The sequence below is a fragment of the Pieris rapae genome, chromosome 22 (assembly GCF_905147795.1).
Source record: "Pieris rapae chromosome 22, ilPieRapa1.1, whole genome shotgun sequence".
Lineage (NCBI taxonomy): Eukaryota > Metazoa > Arthropoda > Insecta > Lepidoptera > Pieridae > Pieris > Pieris rapae.
In genome coordinates this window covers 5,263,896-5,286,923 of record NC_059530.1, presented here as the reverse complement: position 1 = coordinate 5,286,923, position 23,028 = coordinate 5,263,896, and the positions used below count along the sequence as shown (strand labels likewise).

The window sequence follows — 23,028 nt, the reverse complement described above, 5'->3', positions numbered from 1 at the left end:
ATTTTAATTTTTTCGATTACTCTGTGCTTGAGTCGGTCATGGCTGCGGCGTATGTTTTATTTTTGACTTTGTAGTTGTTGTAAAAAAGTAGCGTCTTAACACAATATCATCATGAGTACTCTGACAAAATTCATATCAGAGTACTGCAAGACATGGGAAAAATCAGGCAGAGATTCATAGTAAGATATCATTTGTATAAAAATTGTGTTCCAAGTCTATAGCCACATGTTGATTTTGTAACGATTGTGTTAATAATTTGTAAATCCATATTTTATCTTGTAGTTGTGGAAGTATAAAAAGCTATACTTATAATGTTGTAAATAGAGCTCTTAATGTAGTTCTGTGATAACACTTTGTTTTTCATATTCATAACCAATCAATATTCAGGAAATATGTACTCTAATAACTGTTTTCCCTTGTTTGCAGTATTAAGCTAATCACACAATATATCAAAGATGAAGGAAAAAGTCCCCTATTTACAAAGTCAGGCAAATTATCTGGCCTTTCACAAAGTATCTATGATTTGTTGCTCTCTGAGCTTAAAGGATACCTTAAGAAAGATGCTGTGATATCTGTATTGCGTGAAATAACTGTATGTATGACAAATTATATAACTTAATATTTATTTATAAAATTGCTTTTATAATAATAATACAATTGTAAATATCAAATGAACATACTCAATCCTTAAAAATATAGAATCTATCAAATTATCTAATAAACTCTAAACCTTTTATGTTTTTAGCTGTTCCACTTTATATACATTTTTTGGCAATTTCAGATGATTCATGCAGATATGCCATCAATATTACTAGATGTTGTTTGTGTTTTGGATGCAGAAACTTCACTTGATGTGCAAACAGAGGAGAGATCAAACTTCTGCTATTTAGTCCGAGAGTTAGAATCTTTCTTATCTGACAAGTTATTAAAAGAAAGACTAGAAATAGACACTTTGCAGGATGTTGGAACACTAAAAAACAAAAACTTTTATACTAAATTCATTAAAATAAAAACTAAACTATAGTAAGTTTTCTCATGAATATAATTTCTATGATATTACAAAGAAGATTATTTAATTTTAATCTCTGAACATTGTCTTTCTTTGGTTTCAGTTATAAGCAGCGTAAATTTAATCTTTTTAGAGAAGAAAGTGAAGGGTATGCCAAATTAATTGTTGAATTAAATCAAGAAATTTCAGAAGGCACAGAATGGAAATCTATTTTAGAAATAATACAATCACTTATTGGTAATTATTATTTATTTATATATCCTTAGATCACTTACTCACTCACTCATTCACTCTCTCACACACTTACTCATGCACACAATCAGGTGTGATGATAACGGTTTAACAGGTAAAAAATAAAAAGGAAATGAACTGGATAAATTATTTTATGTAATTAACTTTGTTATGGAAGAGCTGGGAACCCTAACACAGGTATATTTACTTAAAAGGGTTCCCAAATCTTACACTATGAAAAGAAAAATGTACCAACTTAAATGAATAAAGACTTATTATTATTATTATTATTATTAGATTCTTACTTATTGTGTAACATATTTTATAAGGAATGATAAATTTTGGTCAGATGAAAATGTTAAGTATTTTATCTTGTTACTATTTTATATATTTTAAATAATTTTTTTTTATTAAGAAAAGATTTCTTAAGAGGCTGATTGGCATAAAAACAGTATTTGATAGTTCATATGTTTTTTCAGGTTGTTTTAATCTAGACCCAAACAGAGTTTTAGACATCATACTGGAGTCATTTGAAGCACGTCCACATTTAGATAAATTGTTTATTTCGCTTATTAAACACTACATGTGTGATCCACGAGTTATATCAGAGGTTCTCGGATTCAAACTTGGAAATATGGATGTATTGGATAACTATAAAGAACCGCCGCACTTAATGACTGTTATAGCTTTATTATTACAACATCAAGTTATTTCTTTAGATGACATATATCCTTGGGTAAGTATCCTATTAATAACAAATACAAACTAAAAGATGTTTAGACTACAATGCAGATATGTAATACATTATTTGTATTCACAGATGGTCAGGTAATACATTGACTTTTAATATAATTGAACTAAAGACTAATCACATAAAGAAATTCATTCATATTTAAGAAAAACACTTAACGGATTGAAGTTATGTATTATTGTAAACTTATAATTATTTAAACATAATTTTAAATATAAACGATGTTTTGTGTGCTTTACATTGTGTGTGGTCACGGTGAACTTATATTTAAGTTTACAGTAATACATAACTTCAATATGTTAAAAAAGTGTTTTTCTTTAAATGTGTAAAAGTTATGTAAATAAAAGACCATACTAATTTATTCATAATTAAATTACTTACATAAATAGAGATAAACATCTTATTGTTGAAAAACAAAGCATTCATAAATGATTGTTAATTGTAGCTACGTCCTGATGACATAATAATGGCTAAAGAAGCTGATAAGGAATTGAAATCTGTCCAAGATTTTCTACGTAAGCTTAATATAGTTTCCACTAAAGGACCTCAAGCGAATGGTGCAACGGAATTTATAGAGGAAAAAGCAGATCCACAAGTAAATATTGTTTTTTTTATTTCACCAATTCTTAATAGTTGAAAGAGTTCTTTATTAAAAGTGCAATCAGACTGACTTAGTTTTTAAGGGTTAAATTTACAGTAATATTAAAAATAAGGAAAGATTTGTATGCTTGTAAGTTTGTAACAAAAAATCTCTAAAACTTGCATGAATTTAATTGGGCAAAATATTAAAACGATCTAGCGTTGCAAAATTTAGTTGTTTTATAAAATCAACAATTTTGAAGTTATACTTTTGGCACGTAAGAGAAAAATGATGAGAGTAAATTTTTCGTCACAAAAAAACCGACACGCTGAAGTTAGCAGTAACTAGATAGAATAGATAATTTTCTTTTAATTATTTTAATCTTGTTACTCCAAAGAAGTATAAATTCTAACCTTTTTTTTTAGGAATACTGGTCCAATCAAAAGCTAGTTCTTAGTGAAGCGTTGCTAAGAGTATGCGCTTGGAGTGAGTTCTCAGCACTGTTCAGTCGAATACAAGTATCAGCCATGCCACCTCGACCTGCCAAAGCATTGTGCGATATGCTACATGCTGTTGTTGAACCATTGTATAGAACGTAAGTTCTTATTAAATATACTTTAATAATTTGCACTTGATATACTTCAAATATTATAAGTACGTAAGTTCTTTTTAAATATACTTTAATAATTTGCACTTGATATACTTTAAATATTATAGTACGTAAGTTCTTTTTAAATATACTTTAATAATTTGCACTTGGTATACTTTAAATATTATAGTACGTAAGTTATTTTTAAATATACTTTAATAATTTGCACTTGATATACTTTAAATATTATAGTACGTAAGTTATTTTTGAATATACTTTAATAATTTGCACTTGCTATACTTTAAATATTATAGTACGTAAGTTCTTTTTAAATATTCTTTAATAATTTGCAATTGATATACTTAAAATTTTATAGTACAATGGGTGGCCAGTTAGCAATATTCCAAGGCTAATAAAGAGAAATAATAATAGTATATAATTATTCTGAATATGAACTTATTTGATTTATTATAGTTTAGATACACCCACTTTAAATAAAATACATAAGTAATGATAAAGCAGCCAAAACATTTTTAGTATAATTAAGGAATTCGCTTTTATAACCCTTAAATATGCTAAATTAGTATTAGTTGCGTAAAATTAAATTAAAGTGTAGGTAGACTTCTAGATTTCTGGGATAATGTAGGTAGAAGCAAAAATGTGATGCAAATGGAAACTTCTCGAGGAGTCTAGACTAAATCCTGTTGGATAATCGAAAAAATAACAATTATTTTTATCTTAAATATGCCTTACTTAAACTAAAAGATCAATACAATACATTAATAGTAAAGAATTCGGAAAATATATAAAAAAAAATTAAATTTACTTGTTATATAACCATATGTCCTTTGAAGCAATATATACATTAAGCAATTTGTTTACAGAAAATGCCGTGTGGCTCCGAAAATAATGGGTGCTCCTATTCCGCCATTAAAATCAAAATTAGGCCCAAAAGCATGTAAAACATTCGAGGATATGAAGGAGACGGTGATACCAGCGCTAATCTTACTTGGACCAGCTCTTCATCACGACCCCATTTTGATGTATAAGGTATGAAAATTGATTATATTTGGAGTAAGGAAAATTATGTTTATATAGTATATTGGAGTATTTATTGTTATAAGGGCGATCTATTAATCTCTTACGACCAAATCCAATAACCTATTACAGTTCATCTGAGATAGATATCTTAATCCAAATATTGATAATAGTGTGACAATAACCAATAGATGGATTGTAATAGCCATCTGTCGATACAAGCTATCTATGGTAGGTCGGATCGGTGTATGTGGATAGACTTTATTATGAAAATGACAGTTCAGCTGTGCCAATTTTAACTTACACCAGTTTTTAAAATAATATAAAGATGTTTGATATGTTTTAAACATAAGCATATTTGAATATTATTCGTAGGGGTTTTATTTACTTTATTTGTTTTATATTGATTATCAAATATGAGTGTAAAGAGCGAAGAGATTGCATTCTATCCGTCGCCAAAAATGGATTGTAGGGTTCGGTTATTGGGATGCAGATAGGAGATCGATCGACTGCCACGGTCTGATTGAAAACAATCTAAGATTGTGGATTAATTATTGGGTTCGGACGTTAATGGTCAATTTTTAAGCTGGATTTTTAAATATAGTCTATGTTTGTTTTTGTATGTGTATTTGTTACATACAACTAGATAAATATTAAATTGTACGTCATATTATTGTTATAAAATGATGATTTAATTTAAAATTATTTTTATAGGTAATACGTATATTACGAACGTCCCGTTCGGCAGGAGGCGATCCCCTGGAACACGAATCGTTGACAGTATTGGATGCGGCAATATTGCCAGCTCTTACACTCATGGAAGGCAACTGTTGTATGGCCGAGGAGGTTTATACGTTACTCAAGTTATATTCATACCAATGCAGGTGAGAAAAATTGTTTTTATCACATCTATACTAATATTATAAAGAGGAAAACTTTGTTTGTTTGATTGTAATGAATAGACTCATAAACTACTGGACCGATTTTAAAAATTCTTTCACCATTCGAAAGCTACATTATCCACGAGTAATATAGGCTATATTTAATTTTGAACAAAAATAGGGTTCCGTAAGATATTAGGGTTTTTCGGACACAAGGTGTAAAATCAACCAAAAAAGTTACTTATTTTGTGTACCCTGCCTAAACTATTAAAGATAGAACCATAAAATGATGTAAGTAATTGTAGATCTTATAAATACCTACAAAAAAGTCCGCGACACACTATACATATCTATGTCGAGTGAGGCACAATAACCATAAATTATATAAGTACATGGCAAAACGATGTTTACCAGGTCAGCTAGTATTTAATACATTGATATGTAAGAGTAAGTTGGATTTCGCTTTTGATTTCGTTGTTATATCCGGAAGTTGTAACAGGCCAAAGTAAAGACTATTAAGTATAGTTTATTATAATACGTGTATACAGTGTATTTTTCTCGATCTCCCTTTCCCACTCTCGGTCTCAATCGCTCTCTCCCTTTTCTAGCCTTTTTCTTTTCTTGAGAAAAATGTTCAAAATCTTTGTTCCGTAAAAATTTTACCCTGAAATAAAGAAGTTTCACTTCGATTAACGATTTTTGTCATTTTTTTATTTAATTTATTATAAACTAAAAGCACTACAGAAATAATATTCAATCACGTTTTGATATTTTTAAACAATAAAAAAACTCTGAAATTAAATTCATTTAATATTTCTTTTTTTTACGTTCATAAGTGTAATTATGTTACCTATATGAATAAATAAATTTTGATTTGATTTGATTTGTAAGCCAAGAAAATCTGTGGAATTTAAGTTTAACCAATTTTCTTTACTCATTATAAAAAACATTTTTTTTAATTGTAGATACTGCCTATATGCCAGATGGAAGAATGAATCTGGTGAGAAAATTCCATCCCTTATGCGTGTCAGAGGGAATTCATTACAACGCATAAAGCACATCATGAAAAGAGTCTCCAAAGAAAATATAAAGCCTCAAGGAAGACTTATTGGAAAATTGTCGCACGCGGCGCCCGCTTTCCTCTTCGATTACATGCTTTTACAGGTAATGTGGAAATTTAGGAAAATTTAATAAGTAAAAAAAAATTGTGAAAATCTCTTATGAAAAGGCCTGTGGAGGTTTGGTTTCGACCGAGAGTAAAAAATAACCTAATATTGATACCACAAACGCAATTTTGGTTTTGAATAGGAAAAACATCGTTATATTATTCGTGATTAAACGTAAAGAAATTAGCCTAAAGGAAATTTCTGTCTTTTTCTGGCAAAGTATGTTTACACTATGATGAAAAGGGTCAGATGTTTATGATTATCATAAGGTTATCTTGTTCCATGCACAACCAAACATTTAACATTTTACTTGATTAATAGTAAAATGAGTAATCCTTTAGTAAAAATGATTACGTAGAGTCGACTACGTGCACGAACGAACGCAGCATCGGCCGCGAAATCTCGTTCGTTACACGTATTGAAGCTAGTTTTATAATTAAAATTAATTTTAATTATAAAACTAGCGGAGAAAACGTTTCCTGTACACGTGTATTAGATATAACAATTTCGAACGAAAAGAAACTCAAATGCAGAAGTTCCAGCCATGTATTTAAATTTAGATGAATCTTTTAAGTTTTATAAACAAACCAAACTGATTGTATTGGAAAATTTAATTATTTATTCATTAACACCTCGTTGCATATAGAAATATATTACAATTGACATAATTAAATGATAAGGAGGACAACTGGCGGCCTTATCGTTTTCAAGCGAACTTTTGCAGGCATCACTTATTTACGCTTGTGTAGCATTTTCATATTGTTTATATAAATTCTTTATAATATCTTAAAATTCTGATATTTAGATTTCAAATTGATATTTATTCAAACTACAGTAGAACTCCAATTATCCGAACTCCGACTATCCGAATCGCCGATTATCCGAATCACAAAAAAGACCGCAAAACAGCTTACATTGACGGAGATGTTTAAAAAACAATGATTTTTATTTCTAAACTTGTACATAAGTACATTTTATTTATATTTAAAACATGTAAAAATTTCATGTTTCTTTCATTTAATTCAATAAAAAAATAGTGCAATATCAAAACGTAGCTTTTATTCTCTCCAATGGCAATTTAAAAAAAAACCCGATTATCCGAATATTTGATTTTCCGAATGGGTCCCGGTCCCCATTTATTCGGATAATTGGAGTTCTACTGTATAGTCACTGGTCTCGCTGATTCCGCGCGTATGTGTGCGTGCACGCAGGTTACCTAAAATTAGTGCACGCACCAGTGCGCTTTGCGTATACATTACTTTGTTTTATTAAATATAATACATGTACATGTTTCTCACCGCTTAAACCTTTCCTAAACATCTACAAATATTTCAAAATTCGTCCGGCCATTCTGGAGTTTTAGCGAGACAAACGAACAGCAATTCATTAGCTCCATCTCTTTCAGATACAAACTTATGATAACCTAATAGGCCCAGTGGTGGAATCCCTCAAATACTTGACGTCACTGTCACTAGATGTCCTGGGTTATTGTCTTGTCGAGGCACTGAGTGCGGGGAGAGGTATTGGCGCAAGTGGTGCGGCACACCCGCCATGGTTGCAGGCGTTAGCCGCGTTTGCAGGCGCGGCCTTTAAGAAACATAATATTGAATTGACAGGATTATTGCAGTTCGTCGCTAATCGCTTGAAGGCTCAACAGAGGTAATATATTAAAAACTTTATTTATATTCAGATTATCGTTTTCAGATATGTTCAGGTCTGCCTCATGAAAGTGGAAGCCAGTTCTATGAAATTCCCCTTCATCCTTAACCACAAATATTTTCGTTCTCGACTCCTTCAAACGCTCTCCTAAATCAATAAATTAATAGTATTATGTAGTTTATTGAATACATATTGTTATGCGGGATATTCAAAAATTTTATTTTTTTAAATTTGGGTTTTCAGTTTTTCATTGTCTTTTGAAAGTTAAAGTTAACTGTTTCATTAATAATTTCATAGTAATTTCTGTCTAAATCTTATCATTAAGTTTTTCAAATTTTAATATTAACAATTATGTATGATACATACTTGGGAGCATAAATACTAAACAGGTTGAGAAACCTTGTATAGATTCCCTTTCCATATCACACAAATCCCGATACGTGAACAAAAAAGAGATAAAGTTTGAGAATTTGACATAAAAAAAGATAAAAGAAAACAAGTAAAGTAAAAGTTAAAAAATTATAGAAAAGGTTTTTTTGTTTAAAAATTTGTTTTTTTCTTCAGTCAAGATTTGCTAATACTTAAGGAGATAGTTCAAAAAATGGCTGGAATTGAGGCCGCTGAGGAGATGACACCCGAACAATTAGATGCCATGGCGGGCGGCGAATTACTTAAGGGGGAGGTAAGAATTATGGTTCATACAGGTCCTTGAAGTTTAGAGGTGCTAGAGGTCAAGCGTTCGAATCATAGCTGTGCACCGATTTAATTTTCTGTACGCATTTAACACTCGTTCGTACGGAATTTATTGTCCTCAAATTTGACCAAATTTGTACCTTTTTCGCCGAAGAACATTTTTATTAGAAACACTTATGAAATATTAGAATTCTACAAACAACACAGAAGACTACAAACTTTTGGGTTGTAGCCCTACTGTTTTTATACTGTCAAAACCGTTTATGACGACATCGTTTAGAACAAAACACCGGTTATTATATTATAGTATATTGACCAAAATCAAAGGTCCCGGTGGAATTCTATTGTATTAGGTATTTAATAACGTCATCGGCTGTTACGGCTATCGGTTTTTACGACCAAATATGAGTAGTAGAGACCCTTGGATGTCGTTATAACAGAGTTTGACTGTACTTTGAAAAAGTGCGACACAGTAAATGTTTTTGACTTTGAATACTGAATAAGACCTGATTAGAATGTAAAACAAAAGACAAAACGAAGCTCCGCTTGTGATTGGTCAAAACCATCTGTATTCCAAAACGCGTTGACATGCGACATTATACGTCATATTTACATCTGTTCAATATCAATCAGAATATAGAGACTCCTACTACATTTTTTATTAAAGGATATGGGGTAGCCTACCACAATAATGTAATTAATAAATTCATTTTACGTTTTAAGGATTACAAATATAATATGTATGTAAAAACTTATCTACGTACACGTACACATACGCTCAACACAAGACCAGTTTTTTGTGGTAACGTGCGAGTGTTCATAAAAAGATGCCGATAAAATATTATTTCATCATTATTATTATAATGGTAATATTTACATTTAATTTTTGAGCTCTTTTGAAAATTTTCAGGCGGGATACTTCTCACAAGTGCGAAACACCAGACGATCGTCAGCGAGGCTAAAAGACGCAGTCGTTGGCAACAATTTAGATATAGCACTTTGCATTTTGTCCGCCCAACAAAGACATTGTTGTGTTTGGAAAGGTAATCATTTTATACTTATTTCAGCTTTAAAAATATCATAATAGTATTGTCTTTTATTAACATTGCTTTTACAAATTTAAATAACACGTAAAACATAGACTACACACAAAATTAGCAGTCTGTGAACACACACTAGATAGGCCTAATCATTACATACGCTTTGACCAATCAAAAGTACTTGCGAAAGAAAAATGATTCTTCCCAAGATTGGTACGCGAAGCCATTTAAATCAAAAACACTCCAACTTCAATGGAGAAGATGGCCTAAAATTATCAAACACCTGGAATTCAATAATATTCAAATCAAAATCTCAAAACAAAGCGAAAATGGAAGACACTGTGAGCAATTTCTGCAAAACTGGAAAATTTTAAACATAGCTTTACATTTACATAGCTTCAATCCGGTAAAAAGTGTTTTCTTTAAATATAATAATAGTCTTTATTCAAATACATTTACATTTAAACACCATTTTAATCTTCTAGAGTATCTGTGTGCCCTAACAAAGATATTGAAGCAAGAGTTTCTTTGAAATTTGCAGAAGGGGAAGAAATAAGCGGGGAATCGAGTGGGTCTCAGTTAAAAGTAGTTGGTCGTTTGGCGGACCAATGCCAGGACGCGCTCGTTCAACTTGGCACGTTCCTTGCGTCTTCGCACGCGCCCGACGAGTACGCTGCGAGATTACCGGCTTTACCGGTAAGTGTTTTATTCAAAAATCTAACTGATAAAAAAACAGCCTTATATACGGGATATATTATTGACTGCAATCTGTATATAATTTTGTGTTTTTAATATTTTTATTGTTTGTTTGTTTGTTACCTTTTGTAAATCTTTTTGTTATATAATGTATCATGTATTCCATCTGTGGCTATGTACTCGGTGTATTTGTTTGCTATTATATGTAATTTGTGTTAGCTGTAGGTGTACAAAATAAATAAATAAATAAATATTGTAATTTTTCAAGTGATACTTCTGTAGGCGCGTGAGGGTAAAAATGTTACGAAACGTCACGAAGATGTGCAACGTACGCTATTGGTTGTTTTCCTTTAGTAGTTACATATTAGAACTTTAGATGGTAATTATATCGCACAACGTCTTGTGCGTTAAACGCAGATTTTTTATTTATTTATTATTAGCACGTATACACTGTGTAAACAGTGTGAATATAGATATACAAATATATGGAGTTCTGAAATATTCTATAATCTATTGGGGCTTTTACCTTAGTAATGATTAATTTCCAAAGAAGTTTCACTTCTGACATCTGTACTTTGTACGCACGCACTTTTTCCACATACAACTGACATGTATGTGGTTAGAATAAACTTCTACCTAACCTTTTAACAGGAACTACTTCGGGACTACCACGTAGACGCAGATGTGGCATTCTTTCTCCATCGTCCTGTTATAGCTCAAATAATCGCTGCGAAGGTGGAGTCTCTTCGCAAAGCCTCTGATAGTAAATTGGATTCTCTCGAGAAGAGCATAACGCGGTACAGCATTGCCTCCAAGGAAGCCCTGGAACCAATTGTAACATCGATTACACCACTCCTACCCGATAAAGTATGGGAAGATATTTCGCCCGAATTCTACGTCACGTTTTGGTGAGTTTTTTTTACGTCTTATTTTCGAATATCTGTATATTAAATTCTTGTGTGACTGTGTTAGTTACCATACTCCTATGAAACGGCTTGACCGATTTTTATGAAATTTATAATGCATATTTAGTAGATCTGAGAATCGGCTACTATCTTTCAAACCCCTAAGCGATAAAGGGCGTCCAACTCAAGATTTTTTTTATGTTTTTGGCGAAATTTTTTGTTTTTAGTTTCTATGATACAACATACAAAAATACATACAATCCTTAATTTTCACCCCTCTTCAATTAACCCCTATTTCTGTAGAAACCCTTCATCTTTTAGTCGATACCAACTCCGGGGAAATAAATACAGATAATACAACTTTTTTTAACAGCTCTGATACTTTTTTGACATTAAACACCTTTTGTCTTCAGTCACCGCGTCCACGCCCGCTGTAAAGCATGCGAAACGTCGGATAAATTAAAAATTATATTAATTAATTATAAGTTTACAATAATACATAGCTTCAATCCGTTAAAAAAGTGTTTTCTTAAATTTACTATTTTATGAGTAATTTTTATTGTAGGTCGCTATCTATGTACGATTTACGCGTGCCGGTAGAGAGCTACGAAAGGGAAATAGATAGATTAAAGCTGGCTGCCTCGGCTGCCACCAAGGATTCCCAAGGGACCAAGGGGAAGAAGGAACAGGAACGCTTTAATAGCCTTATAGAAAAATTACAGGTATTATTTATTTATAGAGCAGTGTTGGCCTAGTGGCTTCAGCGTGCGACTCTCATACCTGAGATCGTAGGTTCGATCCCCGGCTGATGAAAAGAAAGAAATACTTTCTTTTTATGTGCGTATTTATATTTTCTCGAACGGTGAAGGAAAACATCGTGAGGAAACCGACATGTCTTAGACCCAAAAAGTCGACGACGTGTGTCAGGCACTGGAGGCTGATCACCTATTGCTTATTAGATTTAAAAATGATCCTGAAACAGATTCAGAAATCTGAGCCCAAGACCTAAAGAGGTTGTAGGGCCACTGGATTATTGTTTATTTTTACAAAATAATATAGTATATCACAGAATATGTTACATTAGAAAACCGCTGTAGTTTTTTTTAATGTAAGCATAGCAGTCTTGTTTAGGAGCGGGACAAATGCATTTAAATTTAGTTTTTTAATTTAGAATTTATGTTGGTTAGCGTGTGGCTATCTAATATCTGTTTGGGTGGACTATTTATTAGGGCAAATAGGGGCAAACGGGCAGGAAGCTCACCGAATTGACTGATACAGATATGAACCCCTCGAAGAACTAAATCAGTTTGTGTTAAACTAAACTCTTTCGCCTCTTTCTGGAAAATTGTATTGATGAAATAGTAGTGAGTTTTAACGGGGCTGTTGATTTTATGAAAAAGTTATCATTTTTTCATTTAGGTAACACCTAGTTACTGCATAATTCGCCAATGTTTTGGGTTTTGTCTATGACACCGATTATGAACCTCATCAAGCAAGATGTGAGGATTTAGTATTTGAAGAGGCGAGAATATTTTGTTTAAGCAATAATTTGAAATACTAAGGGCCTGTTTCACAATGTCCGGATAAGTTCCAAATAAGCTGTTTATTACTTATTGGTAGGATAAATAGTATTTTTGCGTTTCACAACTGTCAGATAGCGCTATACGTCATGAAATTCGAAGTATCTTATTTGGAACTTTTATCTTTTGAATAATTTATGTATTGCATAGCTATTTGGCACTTTATCCATACATTGTGAAACAGGCCCTTAGTATTATTTGTTGTTTCAAGTGTTAAATTTCAGTTTTCTTTAGTTTTTTTTTCAAATGTATTTTTGTCTATTACTTGTTTCTGTTTTACATATATTGTTTATCTATGTAATCTGTTTTGGCTTTCTGCGTTTTGTTATACCTAAATAAATAAACAAACATGAGCTCAAAAAGTATTCTTGGCATCAGGATGAGCGTCGTCGTCAAGAAGACCACGTGTCACGCGTGCACGCGCGTTTGTCCCGCGAGTGTAGCGGCTGGTTCCCAGCCAGAGCTGTCAAATCTGCCAAAAACGAAACTGTCACGCGGCTGATGCAATTGTGTCTGTTTCCGCGTTGCGTGTTTACGGCGACGGATGCATTGTACTGCGCCCAATTTGTGCATACAGTGCATTCTCTGAAGACGCCAAACTTTTCTACGTTGCTGTGCTATGATCGGGTAAGTGTGTATATTGTTATGTAAAGAGTTCCGTTGTTAAAAGTATGCCAAATAAAATCTGCTTTGGGGACGCTTAATTATTTATTTATTTTAGTTTTGATATAGCAACACTTTGCCATCTATCAATACTCTGTGGTTCATATACCAATGACATTGACAATGACAATCTTTTCTTTCTTATTTAAAGTATAACTATTAAAATCTACGTTGAGGATGCTAATAACTTTGATGTGGCAACACTTCAGTCATACATTTGCGAGTATACATGCATTTATTGTGTTTTGCGATAAATTAACTTAAGTTATTTGATATAGCAATACTATAAATTAGGTCTATGTCAAGCAAATTTGCTGGTATAGAACCGCATGTTTTTTTTGTAATTGATTGAAAACGAAAGGGTTTCTAATGAAAGCTTTGGGTGAAGAAAAAGCGTTTTCGGGTGTCTTATATGTAGGTTAGCCTTGTTATATGACTTAGGGTCTGTTTCACAATGTTCAGATAAGTTCCAAATAAGCTATTTATTACTTATTGGTATGATAAACACGTTGCGTTTCACGACCGTCATGAAACGCGAAGTCTCTTATTCGGAACTTTTATCTTCCGAATAATTTATGTGTTGCATAGCTATTTGGTAATTTATCCATACATTGTGAAACAAGCCCTTAGTGTGGTTGGTATAAAAAACCAATATGTTGCCATTCTTTGAAGCCCGAAACTTATTAATTCATAATGTTTACTTGTTTATTGAAATTGAACTACATGTCACGTCAATTTAAAGTCCCAAGGATGTTTTGCAGAGGTTTAAATTGAAAATATTTCAGCTATTCTGCGACATTACGTACTCAGTGATGTCCTGTACTGAGGCGGAAGCTGGCAGGTACGGTCAGTTCCTTTGCCGGGTTTTGGGCACAGCTATGCGTTGGCACGCGGACCGAGCTTCCTTCCACGCGGAGTGTGCCCATTACCCAGGCTTTGTGACCAAGTATCGTGTTTCCAACCAGTTCAGAGAGGCAAATGACCACGTCGGATATGAGAATTATAGGTAAGAATATAATTTTCTTGCTTCCCTTCCGGAAAGGGCACACTAAAGCAACAATAAAAATCAATGACTTGATCAGAAATTTCCTGATAATCCGAGCAATACCTGATATATCTTTATTGTGGAATGGCTGGAAACCCTGAAACAGGTATTTTTACTTAAATGGTAGCAATATTCAAGTTAAATCATCTAATTAATAAATCTCCTGTTACGATGTTTGCCTGCGATGGACTCCTAAACTACTTAACCGATTTTAAATTAAATTGGCACACCGCGAGCAGTCTGGTCCAACTTCAGAGATAGTATAGCTTAGATGTTTAATTATAGTCGCAATTTTATTTTATTGCAAAATATTTGTCTATAATTAATTGACAGTCACAATTAACTTCAAAAGATTCTAACAGATGTCGATACTTTTCGACTGGATTCAGTAAGTAATCATTAAATCAAAAATATCACGATTACCACATGTTATTGATGCTAAGTATAGTATAAATTAAATTTATTTTGTCAAACGAAGGAGAAACGAAGTTTGCGGGGCAGCTAGTTTATTTATATGAGTAACACACACACATAGTGTCATCCTAGAAAGGAATCCCTATTTTATATTTGGATGCCGCGCTTCTAACATACAATGTACACTTATCAACGTCAAAAATTCATATATATGAAATGCTTCGGATTTTACATTTAGCAGCCAGCCAGTTCTCAAATTAGGGGCGTAGCACGGAAGCCACTTTTTAATCGCCAAGTTTTTATTTTACACAATCCTAAATCTTATCCATTTAAATGCATTTTAATAATAATAAATCAACACATTTTAATTTATTTTTATGTAATTATAAATTTCAGACACGTATGCCACAAATGGCACTACAAAATAACGAAGGCGATGGTGGTTTGCCTGGATTCGGGTGACTATGTCCAAATACGGAACGCGTTGATTGTCCTCATCAAGATATTGCCACACTTTCCAGTTCTCGCTAAACTGGCTCAGATTATTGAAAGGAAAATTGATAAGGTAAGAACTTCTAAGCAGTTGCTTTGGATTCTCAATGGGGGTTGTGGAATGTACGTTCTATTTGCGTATACCACTCGCTCGTATACGTTGATGAAAACATCGTGGTGTGTGAAGAAGAGATACAGAAGCAGATCACCTACTTGCCTATTAGAAAAGTAAATGATGACGAAACAGTACAGAATTTTTTGTCCCAGATCCAAAAAGTTGTGGTGGTCCATATGTAAACGACATGGCCTACGTACCCAACTCCACATCCATCCGTCCATAATATACATAATTGTGTGGTGCTTTTTTAAATTTTCTGCACCTCTCTCTGGTTAGATGTCGTGAGATTTTATTCTCCATTTTTGTAGAAAAAGCGAAAATGTTGACGAAAAAACCGACACCCTGAAATTTATATATATATATATATAATTTCAGGGTGTCGGTTTTTTGTGACAGTCTGCGTGCGCATCGTAAAAATTTACTCATAATTTTTCCGTTGCGCGCAAAAGAAGTATAACTTCAAATAAAACTAAGATTTGTCCTCTATCAGTAGTAGTAAGCATGAAATATCTTGGCCTTGGCCTTAGTTATATCTTCTAGACAATCACGTATGTTCAGTAGATAATAATAAAATATTAAATAGTGGTACAAAACTTATGTTTTTTAGGTTAAAGAAGAGGAGAAAATTCAAAGGCCGGACTTGTACGTGTTGGCCACGGGTTACAGTGGCCAATTGAGGCACAAAGCACCGAATCTGATGAATGAAAGCGATTTTCATCAAGTAAGTTTTAATAAACATGTATAATGTGCAATTTCTAATATGTTTCTCATTATATAATTTAAATAGATAAATTTTTCAACCCTTTAAGCTAATAATGCCTTTTTAGGAAAGGAGAGATTTTTGACAAGCAACACTTAGATTCTGGGTTATATATCCGCCTGATATGTTATGATGTAGGGGTTATAGAAAAAGAAATAGTCATAGGATCGTATTTGCCAACTTAACGTTCTTTGTTTGTTTCACGAGCTGTCAAAATTATTTTTTTATGAAGTTGACATTTGACAGCTCGATGAGTGTGTGAGGATCATAGAGATCTAAACTAGAAGTATTTACGGTTTTTATCTATAGTATATATCCAAATATCTATATACGAATAAAAGCATTTTATAAGACAGAACGTTTTGATAGTTTTTTCTTATGTATAGTGATAGGGACCACCCATGGACAATTATATTGCCAAAAGGTTTGCAAGTGTGGCTATTAAACAGTAGTTACATGCTAATCGTGATCTTTGGCCTGCTAATGATTAGTTCGTGCTAAATGGTACATTGTTAGCTTAGTAAAATGTCGCTGATGAAATGTTTCACAGGTGGTAGAACAGAAACCAACTCAGCCCGTCAGCGTCAAAGAGGATACTCATAAGAGTGACACGGCCGCCTCACCAGTTCAAACTCCAGGTTTGTTTTAATCTATTTATTGTTCTAACTCTAGATGAACAGGTGTTTTAAAGAGATTTCTTTTCTTTATAGAAAGTGAGAAAAAGGAATCCAAAAGCAGTGACAGAAGACGAGAAGAACCGGATCGCGAGAAGGAGTCAAAACGTGAATCGAGATCGTAAGTATTTTTTCCCGAAGGTAGCCAGAAACCACGGATCTCAACTTTGGTCCTCTCTTCATCCACTTTCATGACATTCACCATACGTACCTTCGACTCTGGTACGTCCTGGGTTTGGTCCAGGTCTGACATGGCCCATCCAACTATCCACGGTTGCCTTGTATATCCTTCTTGTTAACTGCTTCTCATTGATCCTTGCTCCATGGCCATACCCAAGCATTACAACTTATCAATGTGTTATTTATTTGTCAGGTCACTAAATAATAATAAAAGCTTTTATTCACTAACCAAATACAGACATATGTATAATTTTAACGATAACATATTATATTTTAACTATTGTTTTTTTACACTAGTTATCAGCAGCCACTCGGTCAGGTTGTCTTCTGAAATAAGTCTGAACTTGTTTTATTTTTTTGTCTCTTTTACGAGCTGATCTTCTCCATCCTGCCCGCAGATCCTCTCTTTATTTTAGGCCTCTTTTGCTTCTCCCATCCCAGATGAACTAGTTTTTAATAATTCGTATCTTTAAACAGGTCAAACAAAGAGAGAAATAAAGATGAACTACGAAGTAAAGACAAATCGCCGAGAGAAAGATCCCATAGAGTAAGTTTTTCTATTTATTGTAAATATTCATTAACTACTATACGCGTACTTTTTTTATGACTTTTTTATAATGAATGAAAGGAATCTGTAATTCATTTGAATTGTTTTAGATGCCAAACTAAAAGTTTTGGCATTGACAGTTGACATGATTTGGCAGTGACAGTTAGAGACATTTTTAATTAAATTAAATATTCTTTTATATAAATACTTCTTTACCTCTTTTAATTTCCATTTAATTGGGTTATAAAATTATAGAAACCAAGTATCGTGATTCATGATTCTTAAGTTTAGTTTTTTTTTATTTGGTTTTGTAAATTTTATTTTTAAAATTTTGTTTATCACTTTTCCCCTAATATTTCTTGTTTCCGTATATTAATAGGCTTGCCTGGAAGAGATCGCTTCATAGGATTAAACAGCCCGTTGCCTCCTTAATTTATGTTTCAAATATGTAATACAACAAAGTGTTAATAAATAATGAATAAAATAAAAACTAATGAAATGTTTCATGAACGAAGTTTTTTTTATAGGAAGACCGCTATTTGGAGGCAATATCTCCGCCTCATGAACACAGGCATCCGTCTGATGACGTTGATCGTGGTAAGTTTTGTTAGGAATAAAAAATACTCGATCTTATCAACTGGAATTAAACTCCACATGCGGTTGTCGCAAAACAGAGCTAAAAGGCCGGCAACGCACTTGCGAATGTTCTAGTAATGTGAGTGTCTTTGGGCAGTATTACTTTACATCAGATAAGCCTCCTACCCGATTGCCACCTGTCCCAACCAAAACATTTGTCTGTTTCCCGGATTATTTTTAGGTTAGAACTCAAATTAAAGAAAAATACAAATTTTACAACCCATGTAGAATGAGCAAATATTATAATTAATATATTTTTTAGATGTGAAACGACGTAAAGTTGAAAGCAGCGGCAATGGCAAGGTGAGTATCGTTGTAATAAACCGACCTTGCATCGCACTGGCGCAGGACTGACACATGGGCGCCCACGGCCCACCACGAGGCGATCGCTGAGCTAAGCGAACTGTGAATAAGTGTACAATTACGAACGTCTAGTTAAAAAAAAACGAAGAATCTTAAGAAACCACAGAAGAAAACGATGAAAAATCTTCAAAAATTACTCAACTTTTTTACTTTTGAAGACCACGAGATCAAGAGAGCACCTGAAGACTTCAATAGTGTTGTAGTGAAACGGGACTTTATTTAGGAACATTAAAAAGAAAAAATAAAAAAATAAATTCCAAGACAAAGGTAATGCGTAAGTCAGCCCAGCCCAGTCGAGCAGTGGTAAGGTTTTTCATTTATTATCAAGTGGGTCCAAACGTTCACAGAATTAAAATGTGACGGAAGATGGAAGCGAAACCGTCTAGAAGAATCGAGAAACTCCAGGCAAGATGAAGCATTCCAGAATAATCGAGAAACTTAAGGCAAGATGAGGCTTTCTAGAAGAATCGAGAAACTTAAGGCAAGATAAAGTTTATTAGATGAATCGAGAATCTCGAGGCAAAAAAAAGCTTTCTAGAAGAATCGAGAAACTTAAGGCAAGATAAAGCTTATTAGATGAATCGAGAATCTCGAGGCAAAAAAAAGCTTTCTAGAAGAATCGAGAAACTTAAGGCAAGATAAAGCTTATTAGATGAATCGAGAATCTCGAGGCAAAAAAAGCTTTCTAGAAGAATCGAGAAACTTAAGGCAAGATAAAGCTTATTAGATGAATCGAGAATCTCGAGGCAAAAAAAGCTTTCTAGAAGAATCGAGAAACTCGAGGCGAGGTGAAGCTTTGTTAAAGAATTGAGAAACTCAAAGCGAGATAAAAGCTGATCATCTACTTTTATATCAAAACCTGTTGGAGAAATGCCCAAGGGCATTACGATTATTTTCATTATTATCGATACCAGTTCTGCCAGATCTTATTAAAGAAGAAATAGAGCTCAAAACACTTGGTACCAGGATTGGATCCATATATTAAAATAAAGTGGTTATGCAGCAATTCCTATGTATAATCCAAAAAAGAAGACTTGAGGTTACCCAATAGAAGAGAATTTTAAGAATTTGTACTAAATCAAATCCAGTACGTACAAACAAATATTGCGGTATCTTACAAAACTACTACGAAAACATTACTAAAGACTAAATCTTACAATTTTGAATTTTGAAGTATTTTAATGCATAAATATTTGCTATGCTAGATAGAAGATATAGATAAAACGACAAATTCAACTAGGAACTTTAGAGATACAAAGACAACAAAAAATACTTACGACGCCATCAAGAACCAATGAAGAATATCAACAAGAACAAAGTGGAATCCTTTCCTTGATAGAAGAATTAATGAAAGACACATTGCCATCTTGAAGAAGGTTTTTCAAGGACCACGAGACATCATAATTAAGAAGATACCAGAAGTGTACGAATATCATTTTTAATTCTGTGTTTCGTTTGGCTCATATTGCTAAAATATTTTCATTTTAATATTAATATAATTGATTTTAATGTGCTGTTTTATAAGCAGGGTAGTAAAGAGTTTGAAGAACGTTCGCCAGAAAAAGAGAAAAGAAAGTCTAAACTTAGAGGCGATGATCGGAAAGAGCGTAAGATGAGCAGAAAACGGGTAAGTTTCCTCCCATGATATTTGTATTGTTACCTAGCTGCCCCAAAGGTGATTTGTATATTAATTATCAGGCCATGTTTGTGTAAAATGTTATCGGTACATTTTGTTATCCATTTTTCATATCTTATATCTGTAAACGAGCAATTCTTGTATATATATATAAATATATATATAATTGTAATCTCGGGATCGGCTCCCAACGATTTTAATGAAATTTAGTATACGGGGGATTTCGGAGGCGATAAATCGATCTAGCTAGGAATAAATGATAGAAAATAACATTGTCGCCGAAAACAAGACAGTACGATGTCATCTATTTATTTTTAATACACATGCTATAGAACGAGAGATGTAACTTTAGAGCGAGTCAAGTGATTACAAAGATTTTGACTTTGATTGAGATTGACAACGTAATATACTAACAATATTATATACGAGTTTATTAAATAGCTTTTGGTATTTGAGATGGAATACTTGAATCTATAAAAAATATTCTGACAGGCAAGTTCTTTTTCGAGGTTTTTTTTTGCTTTTTAAATTTGTGTATGATGATGATCTGATGTTCAAAGTATTTTTATTTAAAGTTTGATTGAAGAATTTATTTTTAATCTTCAATTACAAATAGGGGCACAATTTTATCCTGCAGGTAAAATCTAAGTGTAAGCCAACATTCGTTTTTTTAGCAGGATCGAATTGATGAGTCACCTATAATGGAACAAAAGCGACGAAGAGACGAACAAAAAGGTAATTGAAAAAAATCTTTAAAAAATTAGCTTATAGTGCTCATTGCTGAGGACGTAGGTTCAAACCCTGGCTATGCATCCATGTACTGTTTAACCCAAAAAGTCCACAGCGTCATATAAATACACAGTGATCACGAAAAAGATACAATAATTTGATTTCTTTTATATGTTGTTGCCCTTATAATCTTTTTAATCCTTTAGTTTTAATACGCGAGTCTCAAGTCAATCATTGATATATAATGTAGAAGTGAAATAGTTAAGTAGCTTTGCATTATATGAAATAATTTACTTATATTTTATCTCACAAACATTTGATATTTGGAATAACACAAATAAGCTCTATTTGTTAACTGCAGAAGTTTCAACTCAAAATTTTAAGTGCTAACCTGAAGTAAGTTAAATAAAATTAGCATTTTTTATACTTTATTTTGATTTTGTTTCAGCTATTTTGAAAATGGCCAGTCATCAAAATGGTTCTCAAGAGGATCACCACTATGAAAAGTATCATAAAAGGGTAATTTATAAGTTAAATCACTAATATATAAAAAAAATTACTAAAACCAAATTTTATATTATACTTTCAGCCCAAAAATGTTTGTTACACCAATTTGTTCTAATGATCTTAAATATTTTATAGGAAAAGTCACCATTCCGGGATCGCTCAATAGAAGAGCCAAGAGACAAACAATATCCTTTTTAAAATAAATTATCTATATTTAAACATATTTTTTATAAACCTATCTTTATTAACAGAAAATGTTGTTTTGGAATGATTCAATTTTTTTACAATTTACTAAATTATCTGTGTCCTACTCCTACTCTAAGGAAACATCTGTGTCTATATCAATTGTCTTTTATAGAACAAAAATGTTATTATTTGTTTAAATTATTGGTAGTCTTATGTAATAGACAACTTTTAAAAAAGTAGAATTTTTATTTGATTTCGACTTCCTTAACTCATCCACACTAGACGCTCGAATGAGTCAAAAATCAGAAGATAGTCCAACACAGCTGGCACCAGTGAAATAATAGAATTATGTTATAATAATCTTTTTAAGTTACTACATTACTGACAAACAAATGATTGTACTTTAAGATTCTGTAATGAAATAAAATGAATTTTGAAAACAGTTTTACAGTTTTCTTCCAGGCAAAATCTTTTCACCTAATACAAGTATACAATATTATAATACTAATTATGACTGTCAAGTCATTTGTTATTTAACCTGTTACCTCCAAGTCAAAGCTTTATCAACTCACAATTTTTAAATGCCAAATCTTTCTAGTAATGACACATGCTAATTTAAAGTGAAATAAGGTTTTTGTGTATCTTATTTCATTGTAAATTCAAAGAACCCCTAATGGGGCAACAAAGAAATAAAATGAGATCAAATTTGTATACTGCTTTGCAATTGTGTTTTATATAAAGTACTTCAAAGTTCGATCATCTTTCCTTTATACTTAAATAGTACTAAATGTACAAATTAATACACTTACATACAAATAAATAAAAAAAAAACAGTCATGTTTTCGTCTAAAGTAATGTGTTTAAAATAACGTAGGTACTTAGAATTATTGAGTAAAGTAAATATTTTATTAATTTATTCACACACATTCAGAAATTACATGAATTATTTAAAGATAATTCTGTGAGTGCTGGCCTAGAAACTAAAAGGCATCTGAAGCCAAAGCTACTGGTAAAAATGCACAATATTTTAAAAATGCAAACCTTAAGGTTATCCAATAGTCAATACTCAATACTCTTGCCATATGAATCAAAGAGTAGATAACAATATAATAACTTCGTTTTTTTTTCAATTATTGAATGAATTATGAGTTGTTGTGACTTGTGTAGTGTGTACCACAGAATATAGGTACTACTTTCTGAACTACTTAAATGCAGTCTAATATTGTCTATTCAAAATATATAATGATTTTATTATTTACG

At 32.3% G+C, this 23,028-nt stretch overlaps 1 protein-coding gene across 2 annotated transcripts; it reads left to right on the top strand.

Moving 5' to 3' along the window:
* The first annotated feature begins 10 nt into the window (after nt 1-10).
* On the top strand, nt 11-22,211 carry LOC110996541 (THO complex subunit 2). Of its 2 annotated transcripts, none has more exons than XM_045633046.1 (30): nt 11-179; nt 427-592; nt 782-1,023; nt 1,113-1,246; nt 1,720-1,976; nt 2,437-2,586; nt 2,997-3,166; nt 4,045-4,210; nt 4,913-5,082; nt 6,045-6,243; nt 7,651-7,904; nt 8,469-8,586; nt 9,508-9,640; nt 10,179-10,333; nt 10,985-11,241; nt 11,804-11,960; nt 13,197-13,445; nt 14,267-14,487; nt 15,337-15,505; nt 16,158-16,271; nt 16,861-16,948; nt 17,021-17,105; nt 17,642-17,711; nt 18,239-18,308; nt 18,610-18,650; nt 20,239-20,337; nt 21,024-21,081; nt 21,524-21,594; nt 21,718-21,767; nt 22,048-22,211. In XM_045633046.1, the coding sequence occupies exons 1-30, from the start codon at nt 112-114 to the stop codon at nt 22,079-22,081; spliced, it is 4,215 nt and encodes a 1,404-aa protein (XP_045489002.1). In that variant the 5' UTR covers nt 11-111; the 3' UTR covers nt 22,082-22,211. The 2 variants fall into 2 exon arrangements, with proteins under 2 accessions (XP_045489002.1, XP_045489001.1); XM_045633045.1 differs by having other exon boundaries at nt 21,021-21,081.
* Nucleotides 22,212-23,028: the final 817 nt, after the last annotated feature.

Excerpts from the sequence above, each read along its gene's own strand:
- LOC110996541 (XM_045633045.1), top strand. The coding sequence starts at position 112 with ATGAGTACTCTGACAAAATTCATATCAGAGTACTGCAAGACATGGGAA. Across the intron at positions 11,961-13,196 it reads GCCTTATAGAAAAATTACAG|GATGAGCGTCGTCGTCAAGA; the intron begins GTATTATTTATT and ends TCTTGGCATCAG. Across the intron at positions 18,651-20,238 it reads AAAGCAGCGGCAATGGCAAG|GGTAGTAAAGAGTTTGAAGA; the intron begins GTGAGTATCGTT and ends TTTTATAAGCAG.